Source organism: Geotrypetes seraphini, chromosome 1 (assembly GCF_902459505.1).
Source record: "Geotrypetes seraphini chromosome 1, aGeoSer1.1, whole genome shotgun sequence".
NCBI lineage: Eukaryota > Metazoa > Chordata > Amphibia > Gymnophiona > Dermophiidae > Geotrypetes > Geotrypetes seraphini.
Window position 1 is genome coordinate 130,863,335 of NC_047084.1, and position 27,852 is coordinate 130,891,186.

The 27,852-nt window shown below is 45.3% G+C and overlaps 1 protein-coding gene across 2 annotated transcripts in view; it reads left to right on the top strand.

Moving 5' to 3' along the window:
* The window catches only part of SPATA5 (spermatogenesis associated 5), a 460,802-nt gene that overhangs the window by 99,346 nt on the left and 333,604 nt on the right, over positions 1-27,852 (top strand). For both annotated transcript variants that reach the window (XM_033938624.1, XM_033938615.1), the window contains exons 7-9: positions 1,392-1,448; positions 5,425-5,548; positions 10,208-10,463. In XM_033938624.1, the coding sequence (XP_033794515.1) occupies positions 1,392-1,448; positions 5,425-5,548; positions 10,208-10,463 (437 nt within the window). The remainder of the gene's footprint in view (positions 1-1,391; positions 1,449-5,424; positions 5,549-10,207; positions 10,464-27,852) is intronic.

A 27,852-nucleotide genomic window follows, 5' to 3' on the forward strand; every position in this document is an offset into this window, starting at 1 on the left:
GCGCTCGGAGCATGTCCTGGAACACTGGGATCGCCATCATAGATGGCATGTCCGAAGTCGGCGGGTGCTCCCTCGAGGGCGACCTCGGCAATGAGTATTCCCGCGGAGCACCCGACTTCGACGCCCGGGGCAGGGCCGAGGACGACCCACCCGCCCCCGTCGAGGAGCCCGAGGATGGCTTCTTAGAGGACCCTGGAGTAGAGGAAGGAAGCGGGGACTTACCCAGGGTCGGCTTCGGGGTCGAGGACGCAGGCTTCGACGATGGAGGCAGCCGCGGCGAGGTCGAGGGAGTCGAGGCCGAGGTCAAGGCCAGGGCCAAGGCCGACGTCGAGGCCTTCCCTGCCGCGGGGTCCACACTGAAGAGCTCCGCCATGCGAGGCTGGAACGTGGAGCACCGAGTGCAGGAGTCAGTTGGGTGATCCGCACCCAGGCAAACCAGGCACCACCGGTGGGGATCGGTGATAGAAAGTAACCGATCGCGCCGGGTGTACTTTTTTAAAGCCCGTCAAAGGACGGGACATGAACACAAAAAACGGCCGGGAACAAACGAGGTCCCGCAGCCGCAGCTCCCGGGAGCACCCGGAGCCGAATGAAAAAGTTTTTTGGTTTTATTTTTTTCGACGGTTTCAACAACGCGAACAAAAGAAAATAATAAACAAAGCACAGCGACCGAGAAAAATAACCCAGCCGCGGTGGCAGAAGGCAAAAAGGCACGGAGCACAAAATCAACAGGGCTTCTGGCTCCGCGGAAGAAACAGAACGGAGGACCACGAGGTGGGGATGCGCCCTCTAGTGGAGGGAGAAGGCATGCACATGCATGGTGCAGCATAGCAAGCTTGAAACTTCAATCAAGTTTGCTTGAAAAGCTGTCCGCGCTGGGGCTCCGTAGATGACGTCACCCACATGTGAGAATATGCTGCCTGCTTGTCCTGGGATAATGCTAATGTTTCAAAACGTCTAGTTCATGGACAATAATGTCTCAAGCAGCTTGGTCATCTTCCAGTTGCATTTGCATTCGTGTAAACAGATGTGTCAAAACCACTCTGACTGGGTTTTTAATAGTATCTTTTTATTTGCTTATGGTTTTATGGATTTTTTTTTTTTTAATTTGTCGCTGTTCAGCTGCTTGTTTTTCATAAACATATTTATGGTATGGTTCATAGTGGCTGCAGATGGGTTGTTGCTTTACCATCCTCTCTGTGGGATATCTTTATCTAAAATACTCTTTCACAAGTAGTCAGCTTAATTGTGGGAAATAAAGAAAAGATTTGCAACATTTCCATACCTTGCATGTCAGGTCAAGATGAAAAGCACCCGTTACAGTGAGAGTAAGAGCTGTCACATGCTGGATGTCAAAACTCCTTTATTAACATCTCCTCTGTCCTCTATAGGTTCTACGGAGAGACGGAAGCCCGACTGCGCCAGATATTTGCAGAAGCCTCCCTACGGTATGCCTGCTTCAGATGTTTGTGAATGTGGGAATTCAAACCTTTTTATTATTATTTTTTTTTTAATCTTGGGAGAAGTGGTAAAATTCACGGCTTAGGACTTGCAGTAATGTTTGGGGAACGGAATTCTCTTGAACTGCCAGGGAATGATTTCCTTCCGCTTTCTAGTATCCAACCTTTTCCACTGACTACATCAAGCTGAAACGACCAGGACTTGGAGAACAGTGATGTCAAGTGGCTGCCCTCACATACCAAAGACACTTCCCCCCACCCCTCCCCAGATCTTACAAGTATAAAATGAAGGCACATCCACCATGCTCAATTCTAGTCCTAGTGGGATGCCATTGACCCCGTCTGGCCTGCCTGTTTGTGAGATTCTTCCTTTCTTGATCGTCTAAATCAGAGTTTCCCAACCCTGTCTGGAGGACCACCAGGCCAGTTAGGTTTTCAGGATAGTCCTAATGAATATGCACAAGAGAGATCTGTATATAATAGAGGTGCCAGGCATGCAAATCTGCTCCATGCATATTCATTAGGGCTGTCCTGAAAACCCGACTGGCCTAATGGTCCTCCAGGACAGGTTGGGAACCAGTAGCTAACTGAGTATCCCTATATGATAAGATGATGGCTATCCTTGAGGTTTTTTATTTGATAATGTATTAATTGACTTTTATGTATATATTACCTGTTACTTGCTTAGTTGATAAGCAGCATAGAAACTTATCCCCTGCTGCTTTTGTTAGGTCCATTTTTGCATCAGGTGGTACTGCCTATTGCTGAGGGTTGCTGGAGTGGAGGAGTGGCACCCTGAGGTTGTGGGTTCAAGCCCAGTGCCACTCCTTGTGACCCTGGGCAAGTCACTTAACCCTCTTATTGCCCCAAGTATCATAGTTAGATTGTGAGCCCGCCAGAACAGATAGGGAAAAATGCTTAGAGTACCCAATTAGATGGCGGTATATCAGATACCAAATGAATATGAACATGCACTAACAAGCCTACGTGAGGGGGTGCTGAAAAGTTTTCACCCGATCAACCAACTGAAAAGAGTGAAGTGCCAATTTGCAGAAATGAAATTCAGTGTCTTACCTTTAGCAAGGAGATGCTGCTGCTACAATCGTGCTCTCTCAGCCACCATTAACGTGTCAGTGTTTTTGTTATGTGGGATTCCTCAAGAATCGATCCAGCTACTGTTTTGCCAGTGGCTCTGCTTGGAAGCAGCAGCATTCGGGACTTCCGTAGGAGGAGAGTGTAGTGGTTAGAGCTACAGCCTCAGCACCCTGGGCTTGTGGGTTCAAACCCTGTGCTGCTCCTTGTGACCCTGGGCAAGTCGCCTAATCCTCCACAGACCCAGTTATATTAGATTGTGAGCCCACCGGGACAGATAGGGAAAAATGCTAGACGTACCTGTATGCAAACCGCTTTGAGTCCCTTTCCCTGATGTCATAATGCCTCATTCCACCAATAAGAGCCAACCTCCTCAGTGATGTCACAATGGCTTCATTGTTCTATACTTGGCTCACTTCTAAGCTTGCATTGGAGGAGAGTGTGGTGCAGTGGTTAGAGCTCCAGCCTCAGCACACTGAGGTTCTGGGTTCAAACCCCACGCTACCCTAGTGACCATGGGCAAGTCACTTAATCTCCCCCATCGCCTCAGGCACATTAGATAGATTGTGAGCCCACCAAGACAGATAGGGAAAATGCTTGAAGTACCTGGATCTAAACTGCTTTGAGTTCTTTTCCCTGATGTCATAATGCTCGTTCCACCAATAAGAGCCAACCTCCTCAGTGATGTCACAATGGCTTCATTGTTCTATACTTGGCTCACTTTCGATATTGCATTGGAGGAGAGTGTGGTGCAGTGGTTAGAGCTCCAGCCTCAGCACCCTGAACTTGTGGGTTCAAACCCTGTGCTTCTCCCTGTGACCCTGGGAAGTCACATAATCCCCCACTGCCCCAGGTACATTAGGTAGAGTGTGAGCCCATTGGGATGGTTAGGGAAAATGCTTGAAGTACCTGTATGTAAACCGCTTTGAGTCCCTTTCCCTGATGTCATAATGCCTCTTTCCACCAATAAGAGCCAACCTCCTCAGTGATGTCACAAAGGCTTCATTGTTCTATACTTGGCTCACTTCTAAGATTGCATTGGAGGAGAGTGTAGTGCAGTGGTTAGAGCTCCAGCCTCAGCACCCTGGGGTTAAGGGTTCTACTACTATTAATTATTTCTCTAGCGCTACCAGACACACCCAGTGCTGTACAGAGTCACAAAGAGCTTACAATCTAAACAGGCAGGTCACTTAATCCACCACTGCCCCAGGTACATTGGATAGATTGTGAGCCCACCAGGACAGATGGGGAAAATGCTTGAAGTACAAACCGCATTGAATGTGGTTGTAAAACTACAAAAAGGCGATATAAAAGTCTTAATCCCTTTCCTTTTTGTATCCTCAGGCCACTAGTGTCTCAGTACCAGGCATCTAAAAGGAATAACTGAAACTGTTAAATATTTTTTTACAGAAAGGGTGGTAGATGTGTGAAACAGTCTCCCAGAAGAGGTGATGGAGACAGACTGTCTGAATTCAAAGCGACCTGGGATAGGCGCATGAGATCTCTCAGAGAGAGGAAGAGATAATGGTTACTGCGGTTGGGCAGACTGGATGGGCCATTTGGCCTTTATTACATTACATTAGTGGTTTCTATTCCACCTTTACCTTGCGATTCAAGGCGGATTACATAAGAGTTGTTATGATAATAGGAAGAAACATATTGTTAAAATATTAAGAAGTACTGAGGAAGAGTTTGAGCATTTTCTAATTTCTTAAGGAGTAGTTGGTAATTGCAGGAGGAGTTCCGAGCCTGTTTGGTTGTGTTATATTGGTTTTATGTATTTTTTGTAGTCTGTGGTCGAAGTCAGCAGATTGGTGAGCTGTCAGTCCAGTTTTGCTGCTCTGGTGGCCAGTAGGTTATCATATATTTTTCTTCTTTTGACATTTTTGGTTGGTGGGTGTGTGAAAATTGTGTGGGTTTTCCTGTGTCTGGTTGAGGTGGTTTGTGTTAGTTGATTGTTCCAGTAGGTAGGGCTGTCTCCGTTTATAGCTTTGAAAAGAAGGCAGTGGAATTTGAAGTGTACTCTGGCTTGTATTGGGAGCCAATGTGATTCGTGGTATGCTTCTGTGATGTGGTCATATTTCTTCAGTGAGTAGATAAGTCTTAGGGCTGTGTTTTGCATTGTTTGAAGTTGTTTTATCGTGGTTGCTGGGCAGGGAAGATATAGTATGTTGCAGTAGTCTATTAGGCCTAGTATTAGTGATTGAACCACTAGTTGGAATTGTTTCCTGTCAAAGAATTTTCTGACTTGTCTTAGGTTTCTCATGGTTGCTAATGATGTTTTTATTATTTTGTTGATTTGTGGTTGCATGGTACATCCTCTGTCTATTAGTACTCCTAGGAGTTTTAGCGAGGGTTGACTGGGGTATGAGACTGAGTTTATTACTAGTTTAGTCAAGGATGGGGTTTTGTTGTTTTCTAGGAGGATAAAGTTTTTTTTGTCAGGGTTAGATTTTAGTTTGTGTTCTTTCATCTATGTTGCTACTTTTTCAAGTGTCTTGTGTATTTTGCCTATCATGGTGGGCTCAGGTTGGTCGAAAGGGAGGAGTAAGGTGATGTTATCTGCGTAGCTGTAGGAGGTAATGCCTAGTTTGTCTAGGTAGGAGCTTAGGGAGGCAATGTTGGAGACAGGGGTGATCCTTGGGGAACTCCACATGGGTTGGACCATGGTTCTGATTTTTCTTTGTTTGTTTTGACTCTATAGGTTCTGGATTGTAGGAAACCTTTGAACCATGTTAATACCTTTCCTGTAATTCCTATTGAGTCTAGAGTTTGTAGGAGGATGTCATGGTCAACTAGATCAAAGGCTGTTTTATTGCCTAAGAACTGTGCTTATTTGATTGGCCATTGCTTTCTGTTGTTTCTTTTTCAGCCGGCCAGCCATTATATTTATCGATGAGCTGGATGCTCTGTGTCCGAAGAGAGAAGAGGCTCAGAATGAAGTAGAGAAGCGAGTGGTGGCCTCATTAATCACCCTGATGGATGGCATTGGGGCAGTGAGTATCCTGATACCAAACACTGATGATAGTCAAGGGCTTACAAGGGGCATCTCTTGGTTGGAGATAGCAAAGTCCCTACAGCAATGCCTGTGTCACAGTGCATATGACAGACTCAGTATACACTTATTGCGTTGTGAGGACATGCAAAGAATATTATGAGGTAGCACAGATGATTGTAAGATAAAATTCAGAGGTTTCTGTGACATATTACCCAGGGATTAAGAGATGAACATATTGTGGTGTAGTGTTCAAGTCTTCTTACCCAGATACATTTGTTTCTTAGATTTTGGTCCTTAAAGAGTAATTTTACAGTGGGACACCTCTTTTTTTTTTTTTTCTTTATTTAATTTTTCAGATACATTTCCAAGCATAATCATCTTGAACAGAAAGATTGACAGAAATAAAATCTCAAATCTAAGGAAAGCACTAAATCAAATTTCAGGAAATATCAAACAATTTCTATCATTCTCAAGTCTTCAATTATAGAGATTCCAAGATTCAATATGTGACTAAATATAATAATCAGGAAACTTATATCAAAAGGAAAAAAGAAGGCAGCCTATAATGGTAGGAGATTAATTCTACTTTAAGAGGTTGTTATGCTTATTATTTATCAAGGCGTTTTAGAGACAAAAATCCAGTCAGCTGGGATGGATCAAAGAAAACATATTTATAGGGTTTATATCTAATTATGCATTTGCACGGATAGCGTAGGAAAAAAACTCCACCAATAGAAGTTACTGCTGGTCTCATCAACAGAAATTCTCTCCTTCTCTGAGTATCTTTGGAGATATCAGGAAACATTAATATTTTTTGTCCCCAAAATTTTTTTGACTTATTTTTAAAAAATAACCTCATTATCCATTCCTTATCAGGCGCTAAAGCCACTGTTACAGTGTTTCCTCAGAGGTTTCCAGCAATTTGGAAACATCAAGAGGCTTGTCCTGATAATTTTGATCTTGGTCCGATTGTTCCTGGCATTTCTTATCAGGAAGATAATACACTTTAATAAAAGGGGGTAATGATTGTTCTGGAACATTCAGGACTTCCAAAAAGTATCTCTTCAACATGTCTCTAGGAGTTGTCATAGGAATTTTAGGAAAATTTAAAATCCGTAAATTATTTGCCCGATTATAGTTTTCAAAAGATTCTAATTTTCTCCGAATGCTGATATTATCTTTAACTTGCACTTCCTGAAGATTTTTAATTATTTTCAATTCTGTATTCAACTTCTTGTTTCAACTGCAAAATTTCTTCTTTCTGTATCTTTAATTTTCCTTCAATCTTGCGGGGAAAGAGTTTTCCCCAAGTTCACCATTAAATCCCAGATGGTTTCCAGCGTGACTTCTGGTGGTTTTACTAACGAGGAGAAATCTTGCAAAGGCATTACAGTCTTACCGGCTGTTGGTTTTGCCTCCAATGTCCCTTGTGCCAGCTCCTCAGATGATCTTCCAGCCACAGGCAGCTCTAGGGACTCAAGTTCCCCCACTGACTCCAACAACAAGCCCTCAGATGGACTAGCCTCTCGCAGTGTGAGCCCTGCGTCTTTGGGCATGCTCAGTTCCTGCAGAGAGCTTGCTTGCTATGGCTGTGGGGGCAGAACTCTATGGTCTGGGCTCAGAGTAGCGCCAAGCCCCAAGTCGTCCGCAATGGCGTCACTTGCCGGCATGGCAGCAGGTGATTCCCAGACTGGTCCAAACCTCTGGTAAGACAACGAAGAATTTCATCTATCATGCCACTAGAAGGGATCCCGAGATGTCGGGAGGCTCCACTAGTTCCTTTCCCCCTCCTTTTCGGCATAATGGAAAGCAGAGAAGGTATGCAATTGGAAAAAAATCCTTAGGCGTTTCTCCCATTAAGTGGCTGCTGCGGCCATCTTGGAATCCCTCAGGACACCTCTTAAACATTTGAAAAGTATATTCCTTTTCTGGCTAGACCAGTCCAGATGAGTGGGCTATGTCAAGCCAACCTACCAGTTTTTAAACTCTGCTAAGCTAATTGATTTCACCACGTTATCTGGCAAGGAATTCCAGATTTTAATTACACGTTCTGTGAAGAAATATTTTCTCCGGTTTGTTTTAAATCTACTACTTAGTAGCTTCATCTCATGCCTCCTAGTATTTTTGGAAAGAGTAAACAAACAATTCACATCTACCTTTTCCACTCCAATCAGTATTATATAGACCTCTAGCATATCACCCCTGAGCTGTCTCTTCTACAAGCTGAAGAGCCCCGTCTTGCACTTACTCCATGTTCTGGTGGTGATATCACTGAATTATCAGTGTTCTCTGTCTCCATCTCCCACATGCCTTGTCTAGTCTAGCAGGACTCAACAGAAAGGAAAGTAGCAGGTAAGAACACATGTCACCTCCTCTTTAGGGTGTTCCTAATCCTTTCCCTTCTCTTTCATCAGAAGGTAGGCAGACCAACTGATGTCACATTTTTAGCACAAGCTTTTCCAGTCCTGGTTTTACTCCTAATGTACAATGGGGACTGTGCTCTGATTTCCCTGAGCAAAGCATAGGATGATATCTTCATGCACTCAGTGGGGCTAAACTAGGACTTGATGAACCTGCTGGTATTAGTACAGGGCACATTTGAAGATTCTTGAAAGAAAATGGCCCTGTATTGATGGCAGAGATCACCTGGTGTTGAATGGTGATTTTACTCTTTTTTTTTTTTAATCTTTATTCATTTTTTAAAACTCACAATAAGTGTAGCACAAAATACAATCATTTTATACTTTAACATCACTTAATATATCATCAGATTATAGCTCTCATCAAATATCCCCCCTCCCTTATACCCAACAATTAATCATAAGCAAAACAAATCATAAAATATTCCCACCCTGGACGTGTATGAACAAAAGGGAAAAAATGAATATTTATTCTATGCATTAATTTCAGTCTTTACAGTATCTTGCTAATGGCTCCCAAATAACCTGAAATTTTATTTGCTGCATGGCAATTACCCTTTCCATTTTGAATATGTAACGCAAAGAGTTCCACCAAAAGCTATAATTCAGCCTCTTCCAATTTTTCCAGTTAGGCGTAATCTGTTGTATGGCAACCCTTGTCATAATGAGTAGCAGCTTATTGTTATTAGAGGATATTTGACTTTTAGCCCTCATTGACATGCCAAACAATACGGTATCATAGGATAATGCCACCGGATTATCTAACAAACTATTCATTTGACCCCAAATTGATTTCCAAAAGGCAAGTATCAACGGACAATAGAATAATAAATAATCTAATGTTCCAGCTTCGAGATGACAGTGCCAGCATCTATTACATTTAGAGCTATCTAACTTCTGTAAATGAACCGAGGTCCAAAATGTTCTATGTAACAGAAAAAAACCAAGTTTGTCTCACCGATGCCGACACCGTACATCTCATCCTCCAAGCCCAATACGTGGCCATTGAAATGCAGTAATTTGATGCTTGATCTCAATGTTCCAAATGTCCCGAAGACCAGTTTTTGGTTTCTTATTTAAAAATTCAGATATTAATTTCTACCACTGAGCAGCCTGATTTTACTCTTACCATAAGTGAGGAGCTCTGCTGTCAGGATACCTGCTTGGTTGGAACTAAAAACATCATGAAAATTTTGGAGTAGGCAAGTTAAAATACATTGGGAGTCTGATTATACTTGTGGATCTGCATAAGTCTTCCACATTTCTCCAGTCATGAGCAGTGTTTGCTGTTTCCAGCAGAAAAGAACCTGAGGGAGCTACTGCTGACAGGCCCTGATGCTCCAAAGCTTTCCATGCCTGTAAGACTTCTTCAAACAGTCTTACGGGCATGGAAGTTCAGCTTCTGATTCACAAAAGGGTTCTCTGAAGCTGCTGTCGATCCTTATAGCAGCCACCGAGAACCCTATGCAAATGCATTACAAGGAGCTCTTTAGTTTTCTAATGAGCTTTCCTTGTGATGCACTGAAAGGGACGCCTCCTCCTCCCACTTTTACAGGGAAACTTTTCCAGCTGCTCTGTTGCTGCCGGTAGCTGTGCCTTCCCCAAAGGAAGAAAAACCCCAGCCTCTGTTCTCCCTCTCTGCCCATCAGATGGCGGCTCTGGAGCCGTGATCAGTTGAGAGCCGGCAGAGAGGAGAGCACGGCTGCTGGCTTGGCAGATTCATGGCTTCCCCTGCCTCTCAGAGCTCGGGCTCTGCAATCAACTGATTGAGTCTTCTACCGGCACCTGCACTGAAGCCAGCAGGGGAAACCCCAATCAGCTGATTGCAGCTCTGGAGTTGGCAGGAGAAGCCCCGATCAGCTGAGCCGGCAGCCGCTGCTCTCCCCTCGGCTGGCCCTCAGCTGATCATGGCTGCAGAGCTGCCATCAGCTGGGCAGAGGGGGAGAATGGCAGCTGCAGGCAGGAGGAAGAGCTGTGTTTAACGATTGCTCTTCTGAGCAGGCGCAAGGCACAGATCCTCCCCTCTTTTACGGGACTACTCCACACAAACTATTTGTATATGATTTGCATGCTATTTGTGTGTGCATAGCCCTGTAAAAGAAAATCGCTCCCAACCTGGAGCATTGTGTATCTAGCTCTCAAACCTTTCAGTTTCTTGCAGCGTTGACCACTTGTTCTTAGAGATGACTAGTTTCTCAGCTATATCAGATCTGTTCTCTGTCTTGTGTCTGCTGCAGGAGGAAAGTGAGGGGCAGCTCTTGGTACTTGGTGCCACGAACCGTCCCCACGCCCTGGATGCTGCTCTTCGCCGGCCTGGCCGTTTTGATAAGGAGATAGAAATTGGAGTCCCTAATGCCCAGGACCGTTTGGACATCCTGCAGAAGCTGCTAAAGAGAGTGCCTCACTCTCTAGCGTTGACTGAGCTGCTTCAGCTGGCAGATGCTGCCCACGGGTATGTGGGGGCAGACCTGGCGGCACTGTGCAAAGAAGCAGGTGAGGCTAACGGCTTATGGCTTTGGACTGGAGAAGGGACTGCGTGTGGCTTTAAATCTGGGCTTTTTGTGTTGCAGGATTATAAATGTTAGAGAGAAAGCGAAAACCAGAAGCTGTGCCACAAAGTGCTGGCAGTGTACCCTCTACTCTAAGAAATGTCTATATAGCAAAAGCATGTTGCACCAAATGGAAGTCTCGTTCCTGGTTCTATCTTTCTCAGGGTTTCTTGTAGAAGTTTTAGCCTTAGGCTTTCGCCTGTTGGGCTTCTTTTTTCTATAGCAGGACACTCTCATTCCTGCACCATCTGGATCGCTTGCTCCATCCAATTTTCGTAATCATTTTCGGGACAGTAAGGGAAATTTTCAAGTACCTTTCTTATTTCTAATCTTAATGTATATTTTCTGTAAACCGCTTAGAACCTAACGGATGTAGCGGTATATAAGAAATAAATTACATTACATTACATTACACCTTTCCTATTGTAGAACAGAGGCAGTGTCACTAGAAGCCATTTCTCTGAGACTGCGCATTAGTTTAATGTCAGCTAGTGTTCTGCCTCACTGATTTAAGAGTTCCTTCTCTACAGTGCTCTCCTGAGGGGGGCATTAGCTTCTTTCACTGCTAGAATTTTCCAGTCTGGTACAATCTCCCCCTGGAAGTGTTCTAGGATCTGTATTATGAGGACATACACACAGGAGGTGGAGTTTTTCCTACCTAGGATTGTTATACCTTCCACAGTCTGAATTTCCAAAGGAAACTCTTGTAACAGAAAGGCTCTTGCGGATTCAGTTCCCTCTCCTGTACGCCAAGTTTGTATTACCATTTTCACTGTAATATCCCGAAAGCACCCAAACCAGTTTCTATTTCAGATCTTTTTCTTGACACACTGGGCTCCAAAGTGGTTAGAATGAAGTGTAGCAAAATATACCAAAATTAAGGTAAGCTCTTTGGGATAGGTCCCTGTAGTTCGGGTACCATTTGTGTAGCCCCTGGCCTCCTATGGTAAGTTATGTGCACAGGAGGCAGGCTAGAAGGACACTATTAGGTAAAAAGAGGGTAAGTAGGACAAATAGAAATTCCCCCTTTACCAGTACATTCAGGGGTTTGGGACACTGATCTCCAGAGCTATATGTATAGAGGTAACCAGCTGTTTAGAGAAATTTTCTTCCAGCTCCCACAAAACTATTAACCAGAGAGAGCCAAGCTGCTTCTCCCTACTTCCAAGTGCTCCCTTCCCCTTCTCACTCCAACCGCTGTTCTTAATTGCAAAGCCCTCGAGCCAATGGCAGCCCGCAGGGAGCTCTTGTGCGGCTCTCAGCTCCCCAGCAGCGATTCTCCAGTGCTGCCGGTGCCCTCCTCTGAACTGTTCTGTTGTAGTCCACCCCCCCTCTAAAGCAACTTCCTGTTTCAGCTTGGATAGACTGCAGCAAAAGAACCATGCAGAGGAGGCTGCAGGCAGAGCTAGAGAATTGCTGCCACGCCAGCGACCGTGTAGTTTTCGTGGTGAGGGAAGCTTTAGAACTGGGTGGGGAGAATGTTTGGTGGAACCAGAGGTTGTGGGGAGAGATGGAGGAGGAAGAAGGGAGAGATGCTGAAGGGAAGGGAAGGAGATGTGGTTGCACATGGATAGAGGGAACTGGGAGAGAAGAGAAGAGAAGAAAGGGAAGATATGGTGCACATGAACAGAGGGGAGATGGAAAAATTGTGGTGTGCATGGATGGAGGAGAACGGGAAGAGTTGGAAAGATAGATTTGAGACTGAGGCAGAAAAATGTAAGAAAACTGAATATGAAAATCGGTGCCAAAGAAGGATGTAGTGCAAAAAGGTGAAGGAGAGGAAAGAAGGAGCAAATGCATAAGGAGGCCTTGGAAACAGAGTTCAGATGGAACAAGATGATCAGAAACATAAAATCACCAGATAAAAGCCTTTGTTATTTTCAGTTTAGTGATTGAGATATCTCGGTTTTAGACTGTTCAGGACGAAATGCATTTCTTTCCATTTTTCTTGTGGTGGTACTGTCTGGCATACGAGGGTTTCGTTCGTGTCCAACAGTACTTTTACTTTGTGGATTTGTGTTCGAAGAGGGGTTTTTCCGTTTCTGCTTATGTGGCTTGAGGCCAGGTGTTCTGGTGGGGATAAGAAGTCCAGAAACTTTGGTGTCGTAGCCCCCAAGTAGGAAAATATTTGTTGGCTTTGCATCAGCTTTTTTGGACTCAAAACGGTCCAGACTTAAAAATGAGTGAAAACCACAGGCCTATACTGTTCTCAAGCAAAAAAAAAAAAAAAATTTCCTCTGAATCTTTCAAAACAGCCAATAGTAGCTCTCTTCTCTTGGTAGTGGGAGGCATCTATATAATGGACAGACAGTTTTCCTCTTGGACAGTTTTCCTCTTGCTGTGACTTCAGAGGCATATTTGTTGAATTTCTGTACTTTGAAAGATTCAGGGCTAGATTCTCAAAAATTAGCGTTAAAAATCAATGGCCGCTGTCACAGCCGTTATTGTAACAATTTTAAAAAAGTGCTCATGCAAATGAGGCTGGTGGAGAGTAGCGAAGGTTTGCTAAATTTGCATGTGCCCATCGCTGGTGATGCACAGAATAAACAGAACCCCTCCCATCCAACAACAAATGAAGCTGCTGAAGTCGAGCAACCCGACCCCCTCCCCTAGCAGTGGGTGAAATGCCCGCTCTCTCTTGCTGCCAAGCAACACATCCCCTGACACCACCCGGTAGCAGGAGATAGGCCCACTCCCTCCCGCTGTCGACATCAAGTGACCCCCCCCACCCACCCGACACCCCACCCCAGCAGTGGGAGAGATGTCTACTCTCTTGCCGCCAAGCAACGCACTCCCTGACACCTCCTCTGGCAATGGAAGAGATTCTCCCGCTGCCACGTAGCCATCCCCTGACACCCCGCTCGTGCTTCCAGTGACTCACCACCCCTTCTACCTTACCTTACTTATGATGGCTGGCTGGAGGGATGCCAACTTCCTCCAGCTAGAAGACCTACCTCTTCAAAATGGCTGGCCTTCCCCTCCGTGCTGCATCCTGGGATGCACTGGGGAGGGGCCTGAGGCTCTGATTGGCCCAGGTTGTTTAAGGCTCCTCCTATGGGAGATTTGCATGGAGTAATCATTTCGATATTAATGACCCCGTTGTACTACAGTCTCAGAGACTGCTAGAAACCTCGGGAAAAACCTCAGTAAGCTGTGTTGATAATCCGCCACTAAAATACATGCACACTAAACCAGCTGGAACTGATTTAGCGAGCACATTAATAATAATAATAATAATAATAACAGCTTATATACCTCAATACTGTGAAGTTCTATGCGGTTTACAGAAGATTAAGCAAAGGTAAATTGATTGACTTTAAGAGGGGAGGAAGAAAGAGTATTAATAGGACAGGAAATTCATTGTTGAGGAGAGAGTGATCAATAGAACAAGTTAATTGCTATAGAGGGGAGAGAGAAGAGAGGATCAGTTGTCTAGATGCTTTAGGAACAAGTGTGTTTTTAGATGTTTCCTAAATTCCCCATAAAAAGTGGGCGAAAGCAATTGTTCTAGGTCTCTACCCTATGATGCTGCCTGGTGTGAGAGAAGATGTTCATGGTCTGAGGTAAGTACCTTTACCGCAAACGAATCGCTAGGAGACAATTTGACTCAAATGGGTGGCTCACAACAGGAGCTTAGCAAACAGAAAGAGTGGAGAGCTATGTATGTTAACGCACACAGCCTAGGGAATAAATTTCTAGAACTAGAAACAGAAATAGTTAATGCAGACATAGACATAGTAGCAATATCCGAAACATGGTTCACAGAATCTCATGGGTGGGATATAACCATACCGGGATACAACCTGATTAGACAAGATAGAGAGGGTAAGTTAGGTGGTGGGGTAGCACTTTATATCAAAGAGAACATTAAGACAACCAGGATCACAGATGTCAAGTATACTGGGGAATCCATCTGGATAAACTTGGCCAGAGGTGGAGAAAAATGCCTGTACCTTGGTGTGGTATATAGACCTCCGAGACAATCGGAGGAAAAGGACGTAGAATTAATTGAAGACATTGAGAATATCACCTTACGGGGGGGGCTGTTCTATTGGGAGACTTCAACATGCCTGATGTAGACTGGAACACACTATCAGCGACAACTTGTGATAGCAGGAGGATATTAACGTCCATGAAGGGAGTACGGCTCAAACAAATGGTAGTAGAACCCACTAGGGCCCAGGCATCCTGGACCTGGTACTTACGAATGGGGAAAGCGTCTCGGACGTCTCGGTGGGAGAGACGCTGGCCACCAGTGACCATAACATGGTATGGTTTAACCTTAAGAAAGGCTTCCCTAGATCACAAACAAAAACAAGGGTACTCAATTTCAGGGGCACTGACTTCGCACGCATGGGAGATTTCGTCTACCAGACGCTGCAGGTTCAAGAAGTAACTGATAATGTGGAAGCTATGTGGACAACCTTGAAATCGATCCTTCATGAGGCAACTATCCGCTACATAAAATCGGTAACCAAACAACAAAAAAAAAGGAAACCCCAATGGTTCACAGATGAAGTATCACACCTTGTCAAGGAGAAGAAAAGAGCATTTCTATCATACAAACGCATGGGGGAAAAAGAAGCAAACATTGAATACAGGACAAAGTCTGCAGCAGTCAAAACAGCAGTCAGGGAGGCCAAACTTCGTATGGAAGAAACTCTAGTGAAGAACATCAAGAAAGGGGACAAATCCTTCTTCAGATACATTAGCGACAGGAAAAAGAACACAAACGGGATAGTACGCCTTAGAACGCCAGACAGGAATTATGTGGAAACTGTCTCCGATAAAGCCAAACTACTGAATAGTACGGGATAGTACGCCTTAGAACGCCAGACAGGAATTATGTGGAAACTGACTCCGATAAAGCCAAACTACTGAATGATTACTTCTGTTCAGTCTTTACCTGCGAGTCACCAGGGCACAGGCCTCGGCTGGATGCAAAGCAAAGCATGGATGACCCATTTCAGAAGTTTGAGTTCACACCAGCTGATGTTTACAGAGAACTGTCAAGACTCAAGGTGAACAAAGCCATGGGACTGGACAATCTGCACCCAAGAGTGCTCAGAGAGCTATGCGATGTTTTGGCGGAACCGTTAGCCATGCTCTTCAATCTCTCCCTAAGTACGGGGAGAGTCCCCCTGGACTGGAAAACTGCCAATGTTGTTCCTCTGCACAAAAAGGGTTGCAGAGTGGAGGCTGCGAATTACAGACCAGTAAGTCTCACATCAATAGTGTGCAAACTCATGGAAACTCTACTTAAAGGGAAATTAGACACAATATTGGATGAGGGGAATCTGAGGGATCCCTGTCAACATGGATTCACTAGGGGCAGGTCATGCCAATCCAATCTTATCAGCTTCTTTGACTGGGTGACAGGAAAGCTAGACTCGGGAGAGTCTCTGGACATAGTGTACTTGGATTTCAGTAAAGCGTTTGACAGTGTCCCACACTGTAGACTATTAAACAAGATGAAATCGATGGGGTTAGGTGAGAAACTAACGGCATGGGTCAATGATTGGCTGAGTGGAAGACTTCAGAGGGTGGTGGTCAATGGCACCCTCTCTAAGACATCGGAGGTGACTAGCGGAGTGCCACAGGGCTCAGTCCTGGGACCATCCCTTTTTAACATATTCATAAGGGACTTGACCCGAGGGCTTCAGGGTAAAGTAGCGCTGTTTGCCGATGACGCCAAACTGTGTAATATAGTAGGTGAAAGTGATCTCACGGATGGTATGGTGCAGGATCTGATCAAGTTGGAAAACTGGTCTTCAACATGGCAGCTGGGCTTCAACGCAAAGAAGTGTAAGGTGATGCATCTCGGCAGCAGAAATCCATGCAGAACATACATCTTGAATGGAGAAACACTAGCTACGACCTCAGAACGGGACTTGGGAGTAATCATCAGTGCAGACATGAAGGCTGCCAAACAAGTGGAGAAGGCCTCATCCAAGGCAAGGCGGATGATGGGATGTATCAATAGAAGCTTCGTCAGCCGTAAACCTGAAGTCATAATGCCACTGTACAGAACCATGGTGAGACCTCATCTGGAGTACTGTGTGCAAGTGATCAAGGCCACTAGCGTGCTCGACTTTAAGAATAAATGGGATATCCACGTGGGATCTCTACGTGGGTCGAGCAGCACTCTGACTTAATGGGGTGGGACAGTAGAGTGGGTAGACTTGATGGGCTTTAGCCCTTTTCTGCCGTCATCTTTCTATGTTTCTATGGTGTTTTTTCAGTTTACAACCTCTCACTGGGGGGGAAACGAAATTGGAATGTGAGCTTCTCTTGTATCTGTTGGCTGAGAAGACGAAAAGGTCAGTTATATATTTAGGGGCAAGTCCGTGTAGTGCTTTGAAGCAGAAGCAGGCAAATTTAAACTTTACGCGCGCCTCCATTGGCAGCCAATGCAGCTGCTGGTAGTAGGGTGTCAGTAGGGTGTCACGTGGTCAAACTTCCTCAGCCCAAAGATCAGTCTGACTGCTGCATTTTGCATCAATTGTAAACGTTGCATATTCTTTTGGGAAATTGCTAAATAGGTGATGTTACAGTAGTCATTAAAGGCAGATTTTAGTTTTGAGACTCTACCCTTCAGTGAACACAGAAATCCCCCTGCTCACATTTCTATAAAAGACTCTCTTTGAAAGTACCTGTTCTCTCTGTGACTTCTGGCCCATATCTTCATTAGTTAAGAGACTATTCTTTATTTATTAGATTCTCATAAGAATTACCGCTGCTGGGTCAGACCAGTGGTCCATCGTGCCCAGCAGTCCGCTCACGTGGTGGCCCTTTGGTCAAAGACCAGTGCTCTAAATGAGTCCAGTCTCACCTGCATACGTTCCGGTTCAGCAGGAACTTGTCCAACTTTCTCTTGAATCCCTGGAGGGTGTTTTCCCCTATGACAGACTCCGGAAGAGCGTTCCAGTTTTCTACCACTCTCTGGATGAAGAAGAACTTCCTTACGTTGGTGTGGAATCTATCCCCTTTCAACTTTAGATGGTACAGACAGAATCCAAAGGTCAGGATGTGTTCTTTAGTGGCTGATATTAGTCCACAGAGAGTCATTTTCTGAAAATAGTTGTAAATAGGGGTAAAAACAGAACTTTAAGAACATAAGAAGTTGCCTTCACTGGGTCAGACCAGAGGTCCATCGCGCCCAGCGATCCGCTCCCGCGGCGGCCCATCAGGTCTATGACCTGTGAAGTAGTTCCTGACCATTTTTATAACCTACCTCTACTCCTATCTGTACCCCTCAATCCCCTTAACCTGGCCTATCACAACCTCCGGAAGCGCGTTCCATGTGTCCACCACCCTCTGGGTAAAAAAGAACTTCCTAGCATTTGTTTTAAACTTGGAAGTTCTTTTTTACCCAGAGGGTAGCAAAAGATTCATCCTCTCTTTCATTTTCAAACTAACCGAGCTATATATGGATAAATTCAAAAAGATTTGGGGACCATTAACAAAATATTGTAATAATTGAATTTCATTTTCCCATAATAAGAAAATAGTTAAAGAAGAAAGGGAGGGAGGGGATATGGGAGGGGGGTTTATACTCTTTATTATAAATTATAAATAAAATATTATTAATAGATGGTATTCTTACATGAAAACAATGTAATAAAGGGAAGGGAAAAAGGTTAATAATTTAAAAAATAATTGATAAAATCATTACAATATATATGTTGTATAACTTTATAAGAAAAATAATTACAGTTATATGATATATAAAATCATAAGAAATATAAGATAAGAAATGTTATGAATAAAATACATTATAGAAATATCAAGTGTATTATTAAGATAATTGTATGAAAATTTATGACACTTGTTGTTAAATGAAAAAAAATCAATAAAAAAACTTAAACAAACTAACCGAGCTCTGGAATGATTTACCACTTTCACTTAGAAGTCCAGGCCCCTTTGTTTTATTTCGGAAAACTTTCTTGTTTACTAAACACTTTCGAAACTAAGGGCCTGTTTTACAAAGCCCTGCTAGCGGCTGCTGCACGGTAATGGCCCCGAAGCCCATAGAGATTTAGAGAGTTTCGGGGCTGTTGCCGCGTGGCTTTGTAAAACAGGCCCTAAGCCAGGGGTGTCCAACCTGTGGCCCTGTGAAGTATTTTGTGCGGCCCCAGTCGAGGGCGATACAGTGTTTTCCTCTGCTGCCCCGAGTTGTTTACCATCTTCCGGCTCCCTTCTCTGTCTTGCTGCAGTGTTTGCGCATTTGTGCGGCCCCAGAAAATTTTTTTTCAGCCAATGCGGCCCAGGGAAGCCAAAAGGTTGGACACCCCTGCCCTAAGCCATTCTAGATTACAGTTTTCATTTATATTTAAGCACTATACTTACATAAGAACATAAGAACATAAGCAGTGCCTCTGCCGGGTCAGACCACAGGTCCATCCTGCCCAGCAGTCCGCTCCCACGGTGGCCAAAAACAGGTCAAGGCCTGTCTGAATCATCAGAAGGGGCTCCCCTGCCACCTTGGTTTCCCATTTAAGTTCTGCCCTCCTATCGAAGTCCTAGCCCTCCGGTCTTGCACATGCACGACCAGGTTGGTTTACTCAGTATCCCACGATCCCTCTATCCCTCAGGAATCCATCCAATCCCTGCTTGAATCCCTGTACCGTACTCTGCCTGATCACTTCCTCCGGTAGCGCATTCCAAGTGTCCACGACCCTTTGGGTGAAAAAAAACTTCCTTGCATTTGTTTTGAACCTATCTCCCTTCAGTTTCTCCGAATGCCCCCTCGTACTTGTTGTCCCCTTCAGTCTGAAGAATCTGTCCCTATCCACCCTCTCTATGCCCCTCATGATCTTGAAGGTCTCTATCATATCTCCCCTGAGTCTCCTTTTCTCCAGAGAGAAGAGCCCCAGCCTATCCAGCCTCTCAGCGTATGAGCAGTGTTCCAGCCCTTTTACCATTTTTGTTGCTCTCCTTTGGACTCTCTCAAGTACCGCCATGTAAACCGAGTCGAGCAACTTTTGGTTGAAGACCCGGTCTATAAAATTAAGTTTTAGTTTAGTATGATGATAAATACCAAAGAGGGATCACCTACTGAGCTTTGTACATGGTTTCCTCCGAGGACAAGCAGGCCATATTATCTTTCATGTGGGTGACATCAACCACAGAGATCTGGTGTGGATGCTCAAAGTGTTCCTTCACTTGAAAAGCTTGAGGGTGCCTTCCTGCCAGACTCACGAGTCAGAGCGTAGCAGTCTCTTTTTTTCATCTGTGGTGAGAGGAGAACATTTTGTTAGCAGCTCCTCTCAGCCTTGTTTTTGGCATGTTGGGGCCTTTTTTTCTCTCTCTCTTAAATTGCCGTTGGGTAATTTTTCCTTCCTTCCTCATACTGTTTTTAAGTTTTCTTTATTTTTGAGGCTCACAAGGCCTTCTTAGGCATGAGCATTGGCCAGGAACTTTCCCCTTCTTTTTAAATCAGCGAGTGCCCCTTTTTTCACCGTGTAAACTTTCATGAAAGCAGAGTGAGTAGCAGCTTTACGAATGTGATGAGCAACTTTTGAATCTTAACTGGCAAACCAATAAGCCCTATCATGACCCTTGAAGAAGCCCATTGGTGCGAAACGGACTGGGCCTCCGTCGGGTTACTAAGATAAGTGCTTAGTAGTATTTCACAGATAAGCAAGATGCAATCAGTTGAATTTTGAATACACAGTTGCTGGTCACTTAATGCTCATTAACAAGAACAATTTAATATTTAATCACTATATTATTTAGTCTAAAGTTAATTACAAAAGCAAAATGAAAATGTTATAAAAAGTTTAAAACAAATTTTTTTTTAAACATTCAAGGGTTTTTGACCAGTGATGATACCCAACCCCAAAAAGATTGTGACTTATTGATCGCATTCTTGGGGTATTTTGAGGTCTTTTTTCCCTTGATTTAAATTACATTATATACATCATTAGTGTTCCATCATTTTTGTACAACCTTTTTTCACCATGGCCATTTGATTTAGCCACGGCTGTTTTTCCTTCCATGTCATTGAAGGCTCCCAGTGACTTCAAACGTTCTGTTCGGTGCAATCAGACTTTCTCTTGTTCTGACAGCCATTCCTGGTGTATTCAGCATTTGGCGCCAAAACTTAACCTACACTCAGGAATTTTGGACGCCAATTATTCCAATCTGTTGGTTTTAGTTTCATATTCTTTAAGTCTTTCTTTTTAATCTCGGGGCTAACATGGCTGACTTTACAGGAAAGCTTATAGCCTTTCTCCTTCTCTACTTGCTAGGTGCGAGACGTTGGGTTTCAAGAGCCTTAGCATTTGAACCAATCCCAACCTACTTTACATGGGATAGAGTCACTAGGCCTGAAAAATCACTTGGCCCCCCTCGTGTCCTTCACGACTGCATGGAAACAGGTCCTTTCCCAATCCCTGTGGTTAATGCCGCCTGCCATTCCTCAAGACCATCGCACAAAAGAAAACGATTCCTAAAAAACTTACAATGTTCTGAGCCCTCAGCTCCTTCGGAACAGTACAATATTTCTGGAGCATATCTGAACATTCGTTCAGTTAGGAACCAAGCACAATTAGTAAAGACTGGCTGGAAGAAACCCACCTGGACATTTTACTTTTAACTGAAACATGGCTAATTTCTGATCAGGATACTATCATAGGTGATATACTACCTTTAGATTACAAAATTATTCCTCTATCAAGAAACTCAAAAAGAAGAGTTGGTTTAGCAATAATTCTTTGAGATCATTTTGAGGTGGCAGAAAGATTCAGAAATGTTCCCAACTGCATTTGGCACTGCTGGGCAAACGGAAAAAACATTTCCCAGCACACCCTGTACATGCTACTTCCTATCAACTTTACAAGGAAGCCCTATTTGGCTCAGTGCAAGCTCTAGCACTAGATTTGACGGATTGAGCATACCCTGGTTTAGGAGTGAGGTTCATTGCTGTCATGGTTTGCAGACACTGCCCCAAGGGAAAGACCTTCTATTGTGCTTTATTTCAGCTGGGCCTGCTACGTACAGCCTGAGGTGTGACAGATTCTCTATGGAAATGTCTGTGTTACAGCCTCTGGGTCTCAGATGATACGCCCATTAATTGGCCCGTGCCCTCTCCTATTGATTCCCTCACCCTGTAAGCTGCGCACTGGGAAACATTCTGAACTCTTAACTCTGCAGTGGATTCTGGAGTGTGGTCGAGGGCCTAGTTTTCCAAATATAGTGATTTCTGCTAAACTGGTCCTTGTAAGGCTGCGGGTGCAGGTTCACTGCTGCTAGGAGTTTGCTCTTGGAGAGTTTATAGTGAGAGAGGAAGTGTTTTGCCATGTGAGCCTCTGATCTAATCTGCAATAGCCTTCCTCACTGCAGTTCATTTAGTCTGTTGTTGGGAAGCCCTTTGCCCCTGCCTGAGATTAATGCCATTATTTACAGAGGAATCGTGGAAACCTGCAAATGCCTTAACTTCTAGACTGGCTGCGTGTTCCTGCCTTTCTTCAGCTGGCAGAGTCAGAATGTGGCTTGTTTTTTTTTTTTTCAATGGAGCAGACGTGAGCAGTAAGAGGAGAGCAGAGATCAGAGGGAAGACTTTTTCATTCATCAGGGACTATTATGATTACACTCTTGGGGCTGGATTCTCAAAACGTACCGTGCCCTTAACAATGGCCACTAAACCAGTTCCAGCGGCTCAACGCGGTGTTTTCTGAGCTTCCTAGCAGACTCCGATTCTGACATGCAAATGTAGTACAACAAGACCATTAAAATTAATAGTAAAATGGGCAGTTCTCTGTCATCACTGAGTGATTCCCTAACCTCGTTTTGTGCTACATTTGCAGGCAAAATTTTCCTGCAGGGTTTGAGCTGTCATAGCCTTGCTTTCCAGTCAGTGCCTGAGCACTGATTGATTCGGGCACCGATAGGAAAGAAAGGCTTGACAGCTCAGAAACCCCCCCCTTAAATAAAATTTTAAAAAAAGACAATTCCTCCCACCCTCCCTCTCACTGATTCCTCTTTCCAGGACCATTTGATGCCCCCGTTTGGCAGGAGGGATGCCCACTCCCTCCTGCTGCCTGCCACCGTTGTCCCCTGCCCCCCTGACAGCCCTTTCCCGCACCTTTAGACTGAAGGACGGTAGGAGGGATGCTCATTCCCTCTTGCTGCTGGGGGTCCCCTGCCCACCTGACAACCCCTCTCATGACCCCCTCTCGTTCTTTTAAGATGAAGGATGGCAGGAGAAATGCCCATTCTCTCCTGCTGCTTGGGTCCCCTGCCCCCAATGACCCCCAACAACTTCCCGCTCCCTTGTACCTTTAAGACGAAGGTTGGCAGGATGGATATCCATGCCGTCCTGCTGTTGGGGTCCCCTGTCCCCCCCCCCCCCAACAACCCTCCCCCCCTCCGTATCTTTAAGACAAAGGCTAGCAGGAAGGATGGCTTCTCCCTCCGACTGGCAGGCCCGCCTCTTCAAAATGCTGAGCCTTCCACTTTCCGGTGCATCCAGGGATGCACTGGGGAAGGTCCTAAGCCTCTGATTGCCAGAATGACTGTCTAACAAAGTTTGCTCTTTTGCAGATGATACCAAGTTCTATAATAGGGTAGACACTCTGGAGGGTGTGGATAACATGAAGCGGGATTCTGGCGAAGCTTGAAGAATGGTCAGGCAATTGGAAACTAAGATTTAATGCTAAAAAATGTAGGGTCATGCACTTCGGCTGCAAAAATTCAGGAGAACGATATAGTATAGGAGGCAAGGAACTTCTGTGTGCAGAAGAAGAGTGGGACTTGAGGGTGATTGTGTCTGGTGATCTTGGTGTAGCAAAACAAGTAGAAAAGGCAACAGTCAAAGCCAGGAGGATGCTTGGGTGCATAAGGAGAGGAATGGCCAGTAGGAAAAGGGAGGTGATAATACCATTGTATAAATCTCTGGTGAGGCCCCTTTTGGAATATTGTGTGCAATTTTGGAGATCCCACATTCAAAAAGATATAAATAGGATGGAGTCGGTCCAAAGGGCTGCTACAAAATTGATTAGTGATCTTTGTCAAAAATCATATGGGGACAGACTTGGAGAACTTAATATGTATTCCCTGGAAGAAAGATGGGAGAGAGGGGATATGTTAGTAACGTTTAGATATCTCTGTGGTGTTAATGTATAGGAGGTGAGTCTTTATGAAATGAAGGAAAACTCTGGAAGGAGAGGACTTAGGTAGGACGAAGTTAAGAAGTGATAGGCTCAGGAGTAATGTAAGCAAATACTTCTTTACAGAAATGGTGGTAGATGTGTGGAATAGTCTCCTGGTGGAGGTGGTGGGGATGAAGACTGTATCTGAATTCAAAATAGTATGGGACAGGCATTTGGAATCTCTTAAGAGAAAAGGAGATAGTGGATGCTGTGGAGGGGCAGACTGGATTGGCCATGCGGCCTTTATCTGCCTTTAGATAATTCTGTTAACCGCATCGAACTACCAGGTGTATAGCGGTATATAAGTAAAATTTTATGTTATGCTATGTCATGTATCTATTTCAAATTTTTTTTTTTTTTAAAAGACACATTTTCTGGCTGCCCCTCCCTATACCCCATTTAAACAGACAGGATTGGTATCCCACCACTCCAACTTGTTCTAGAACATACGTGTTCTTGGAAGCTGGAGAGCTTCAAATCCGTACAGATAGGGCTAGTACAAGGGTATTAGTCGTCCTATGTAAACCTTCATCCTTAAGCCCCGCCCTTAACCATCATGATCACCCCAACACCAACTTTGTCATATTTATGTAAATGGGGTCGGTTACAGTGGACTTTACTATTGTAGGATCGGGCACCAAGATGGTCACCCTCCCCTTTGGCCTGTCTACTAGAAAAGAAGGTATAATTAAATCAGACTAGATGGACCATTTGGCCTTTATCCGCCGTCATTTTTCTATATAAATTTCATTTCTCTAGCTCCCTGCCCTTCCCCTCATTCTACATGATTTCCAGTCTGGCTTTCGTACAAATTACAGCCTTTTTCATTTGTTTTCTTGGGGAAAAAGTGCATTGGTAGTGTACTGCAGTTTGACTTGAGCAGTGCCTTTGACCTTGTTGATCACGACATCCTGCTGAGAGCCTTGATTCCATCGGCATCTCCAGACAGGTACTAAATTGGTTTATGGGTTTCCTAAAAAAATGTATTTAGGTCTACAACGAAGGAACCTTCTCCCAGGCTTGGTCCAATCCCTGCGGAGTGCCACAGGGCTCCCCACTCTCCCCCTCACTTTTCAATATCTACATGGCATCACTGGGAAATATGTTATCCGATTTTAAAGTGAAATCATACATATTGCTACACCTTGGATTTTGGCCAGGTACTAGTGACCTGGATTGGTCACTGTGATAACGGGCTATTGAGCTTGATGGACCATTGGTCTGACCCAGTAAGGCTATTCTTATGTTCTTATTATTCCCATAACCTCCCTGACCCAAGAGACAGAACAATTCATCTCATCTGTCCTTACCAAGGTAGAACAATGGACAATGCAATCTAAATTAAAACTGAATTCAGAAAAACCTAAGATTTTCTTGGCAAGTCCTAAAGCAAGATCATGAACATCTCCTTGAGATTAAATGGGTCAGACAACCCAATTAATCCTACAACCAAAGCCCTTGGTGTCACCTTGGCCTGAAGTCTGGCTTTTGAAGACCACACTAACGCTCAAGTCAAAAAATGTTTTCTCACTTTATGGAAACTCCATACCATTAAGTAAAACAGGGGAAACAAAACCACAAACTCAAAAGCAAAAAAACAAAATGGAATTGTCCCAATCAGAAAGGTGAGCACTAAAAAAGTGTCCTTCATCTCATCTGATAAATTCAAATGCCCAAAATCTTGTGTGTATATCCAAAGACTCAACGACTTTGGATATACACACAAGATTTTGGGCATTTGAATTTATCAGATGAGTTGAAGGATACTTTTTTAGTGCTCACCTTTCTGATTGGGACAATTCCACTTTGTTTTTTTAACTCCATACCATTAAACAAAAGCCAAAACCATCCACGTCCAGGCCGTTCAGGGCCCCTCCGCGCCGCTACCCACAAAAATCCACTCCTGCCTTCTCGCGGCCTCCGCCCAGGCGCCCGCAAGCTCACCATCGGGCCCTGCCCAAGTCCCAACTGCCAGCGACTACCAAACCGTCCCCGTCCTTTTGACGGGACACGCGGAAGGGGGCGGGCCCCCTCCACCGTAGTCCCAGGCCTCCTTCCCATCGGTGGTCGCCTCAAGGTCTTTTACCTTCGCTGGGAACAAGTCACGATGGACGCATGGGTCCTTGGCGTGATCTCATCAGGATACTCTCTCAACTTTCGGGCCATTCCTCCAGACAACCCCCCAAGGAATTGCCCTCCCAACCGGACGCAGCTACCCCTACTCCTCTCCGAAGCTCGAGATCTGCTTCACCTGAGAGCAGTGGAGGAGGTTCCCCCCGGCCAACGGGGGAAGGGCTTCTACTCCCGTTACTTCCTGGTACCGAAAAAAACGGGAGACCTTCGCCCAATACTAGACTTGAGACGCCTCAACAAATTTCTGGTACGGGAAAAATTTCGGATGCTTTCCCTACCAACCCTCTACCCCCTGATCGACGAGGGCGACTGGCTCTGCTCCCTCGATCTGAAGGAGGCATACACACATGTTCCAGTGTACCCCGCTCACCGCAAGTTCTTGCGTTTTCAGGTGGGAGACCTGCACCTGCAATACCGAGTCCTCCCCTTCGGCCTAGCATCGTCACCTCGGGTCTTCACCAAGTGCCTCGTGGTGGTCGCAGCTACCTTACGCTCCCAGGATCTTCAGGTTTTCCCCTACCTGGACGACTGGCTGATCAAAGCCCCATCCAGGGAAGGGGTTATCTCAGCGACCCAACAGACTATTATCTACCTACAGAGTCTGGGGTTCGAGATAAACTTCCCAAAATACCAACTACGGCCCTCGCAGTCCCTACAATTCATCGGGGCCACGCTGGACACGGTTCGCCTCCGTTCCTTCCTCCCCCCTCCGCGTCTAGAGGCGTTAGTAAGTCTGAGCCGAAGGATCTCACTGATGACCTCGGTATCAGCTCAACAGATGATGACTCTCCTGGGCCACAAGGCCTCCACCGTCCATGTCACACCCTTCGCCCGTCTCCATCTGAGAATCCCTCAATGGACCCTGGCCTCTCAATGGTGTCAAGACCGGGACCCGATCAATCGTCCCGTGACAGTGACTCCTTCCTTGCAACGATCGCTCCGCTGGTGGGCCGACTCTTCAAATCTTTCCAAAGGTTTTCTCTTCCTCGCCCCTCCTCACAGCAAGGTACTCACCACAGACTCGTCGGAGTATGCTTGGGGAGCCCACCTGGACGGCCTCCGCACTCAGGGGATGTGGTCAGCAGAAGACCGCCGCTGTCACTTCAACGTGCTAGAACTCCGGGCCATCTATCTCGCAGCTGTAGCTTTTCAACATCTGCTTCACGACCGGGTGGTTCTCATCCGAACCGACAACCAGGTAGCAATGTACTACGTAAACAAACAAGGAGGGACAGGGTCTTGGCCCCTCTGTCGGGAAGCCATGCGCCTCTGGAAATGGGCAATCTCCAACAACACCTTCCTTCGAGCGGTGTACATACAAGGAGCACAAAACTGTCTGGCGGACAGACTCAGCCGCCTCCTCCAGCCACACGAGTGGTCACTGCACTCTCAGACCCTACGACAGGTGTTCGAAAAGTGGGGGACACCGCAAATAGATCTGTTCGCATCCCCCCACAATCACAAACTGCCCCTCTTCTGCTCCCGGATACACTCCCCGGACCGACTTGAGGCCGACGCCTTCCTCCTCTACTGGGAGGGAAGGTTTCTGTACGCGTTTCCGCCGTTCCCTCTGATCCTGCGGACGCTGGTCCACCTGAAAACGGTGAAAGCCACCCTGATCCTGATTGCTCCTCGCTGGCCACGCCAGCCTTGGTTTTCCCTTCTACTTCAACTCAGTGTCAGAGATCCACTGCCTCTGCCTCGGTTTCCCTCTCTACTATCACAGAGTCAGGGTTCGCTGTTACATCCCAATCTTCAATCTCTTCATCTGAATGCTTGGTTTCTTTCCCCCTGACTTCTCTCCCCGTGTCTCAGTCAGTCAAGGAGATATTGGAGGCCTCTAGAAAGACCTCGACGAGAACCTGCTATTCTCAAAAATGGACCAGATTCTCAGCCTGGTGCTCCTCTCACAGCCAGGACCCGGTGTCGGTCCCCGTCCCTCTGGTCCTTGACTATTTACTTCAATATATCTCACTCCGGCCTAAAGACCAACTCCATTCGAGTACACCTCAGTGCGATTGTGGCCTTTCATCAGCCCCTGGAAGG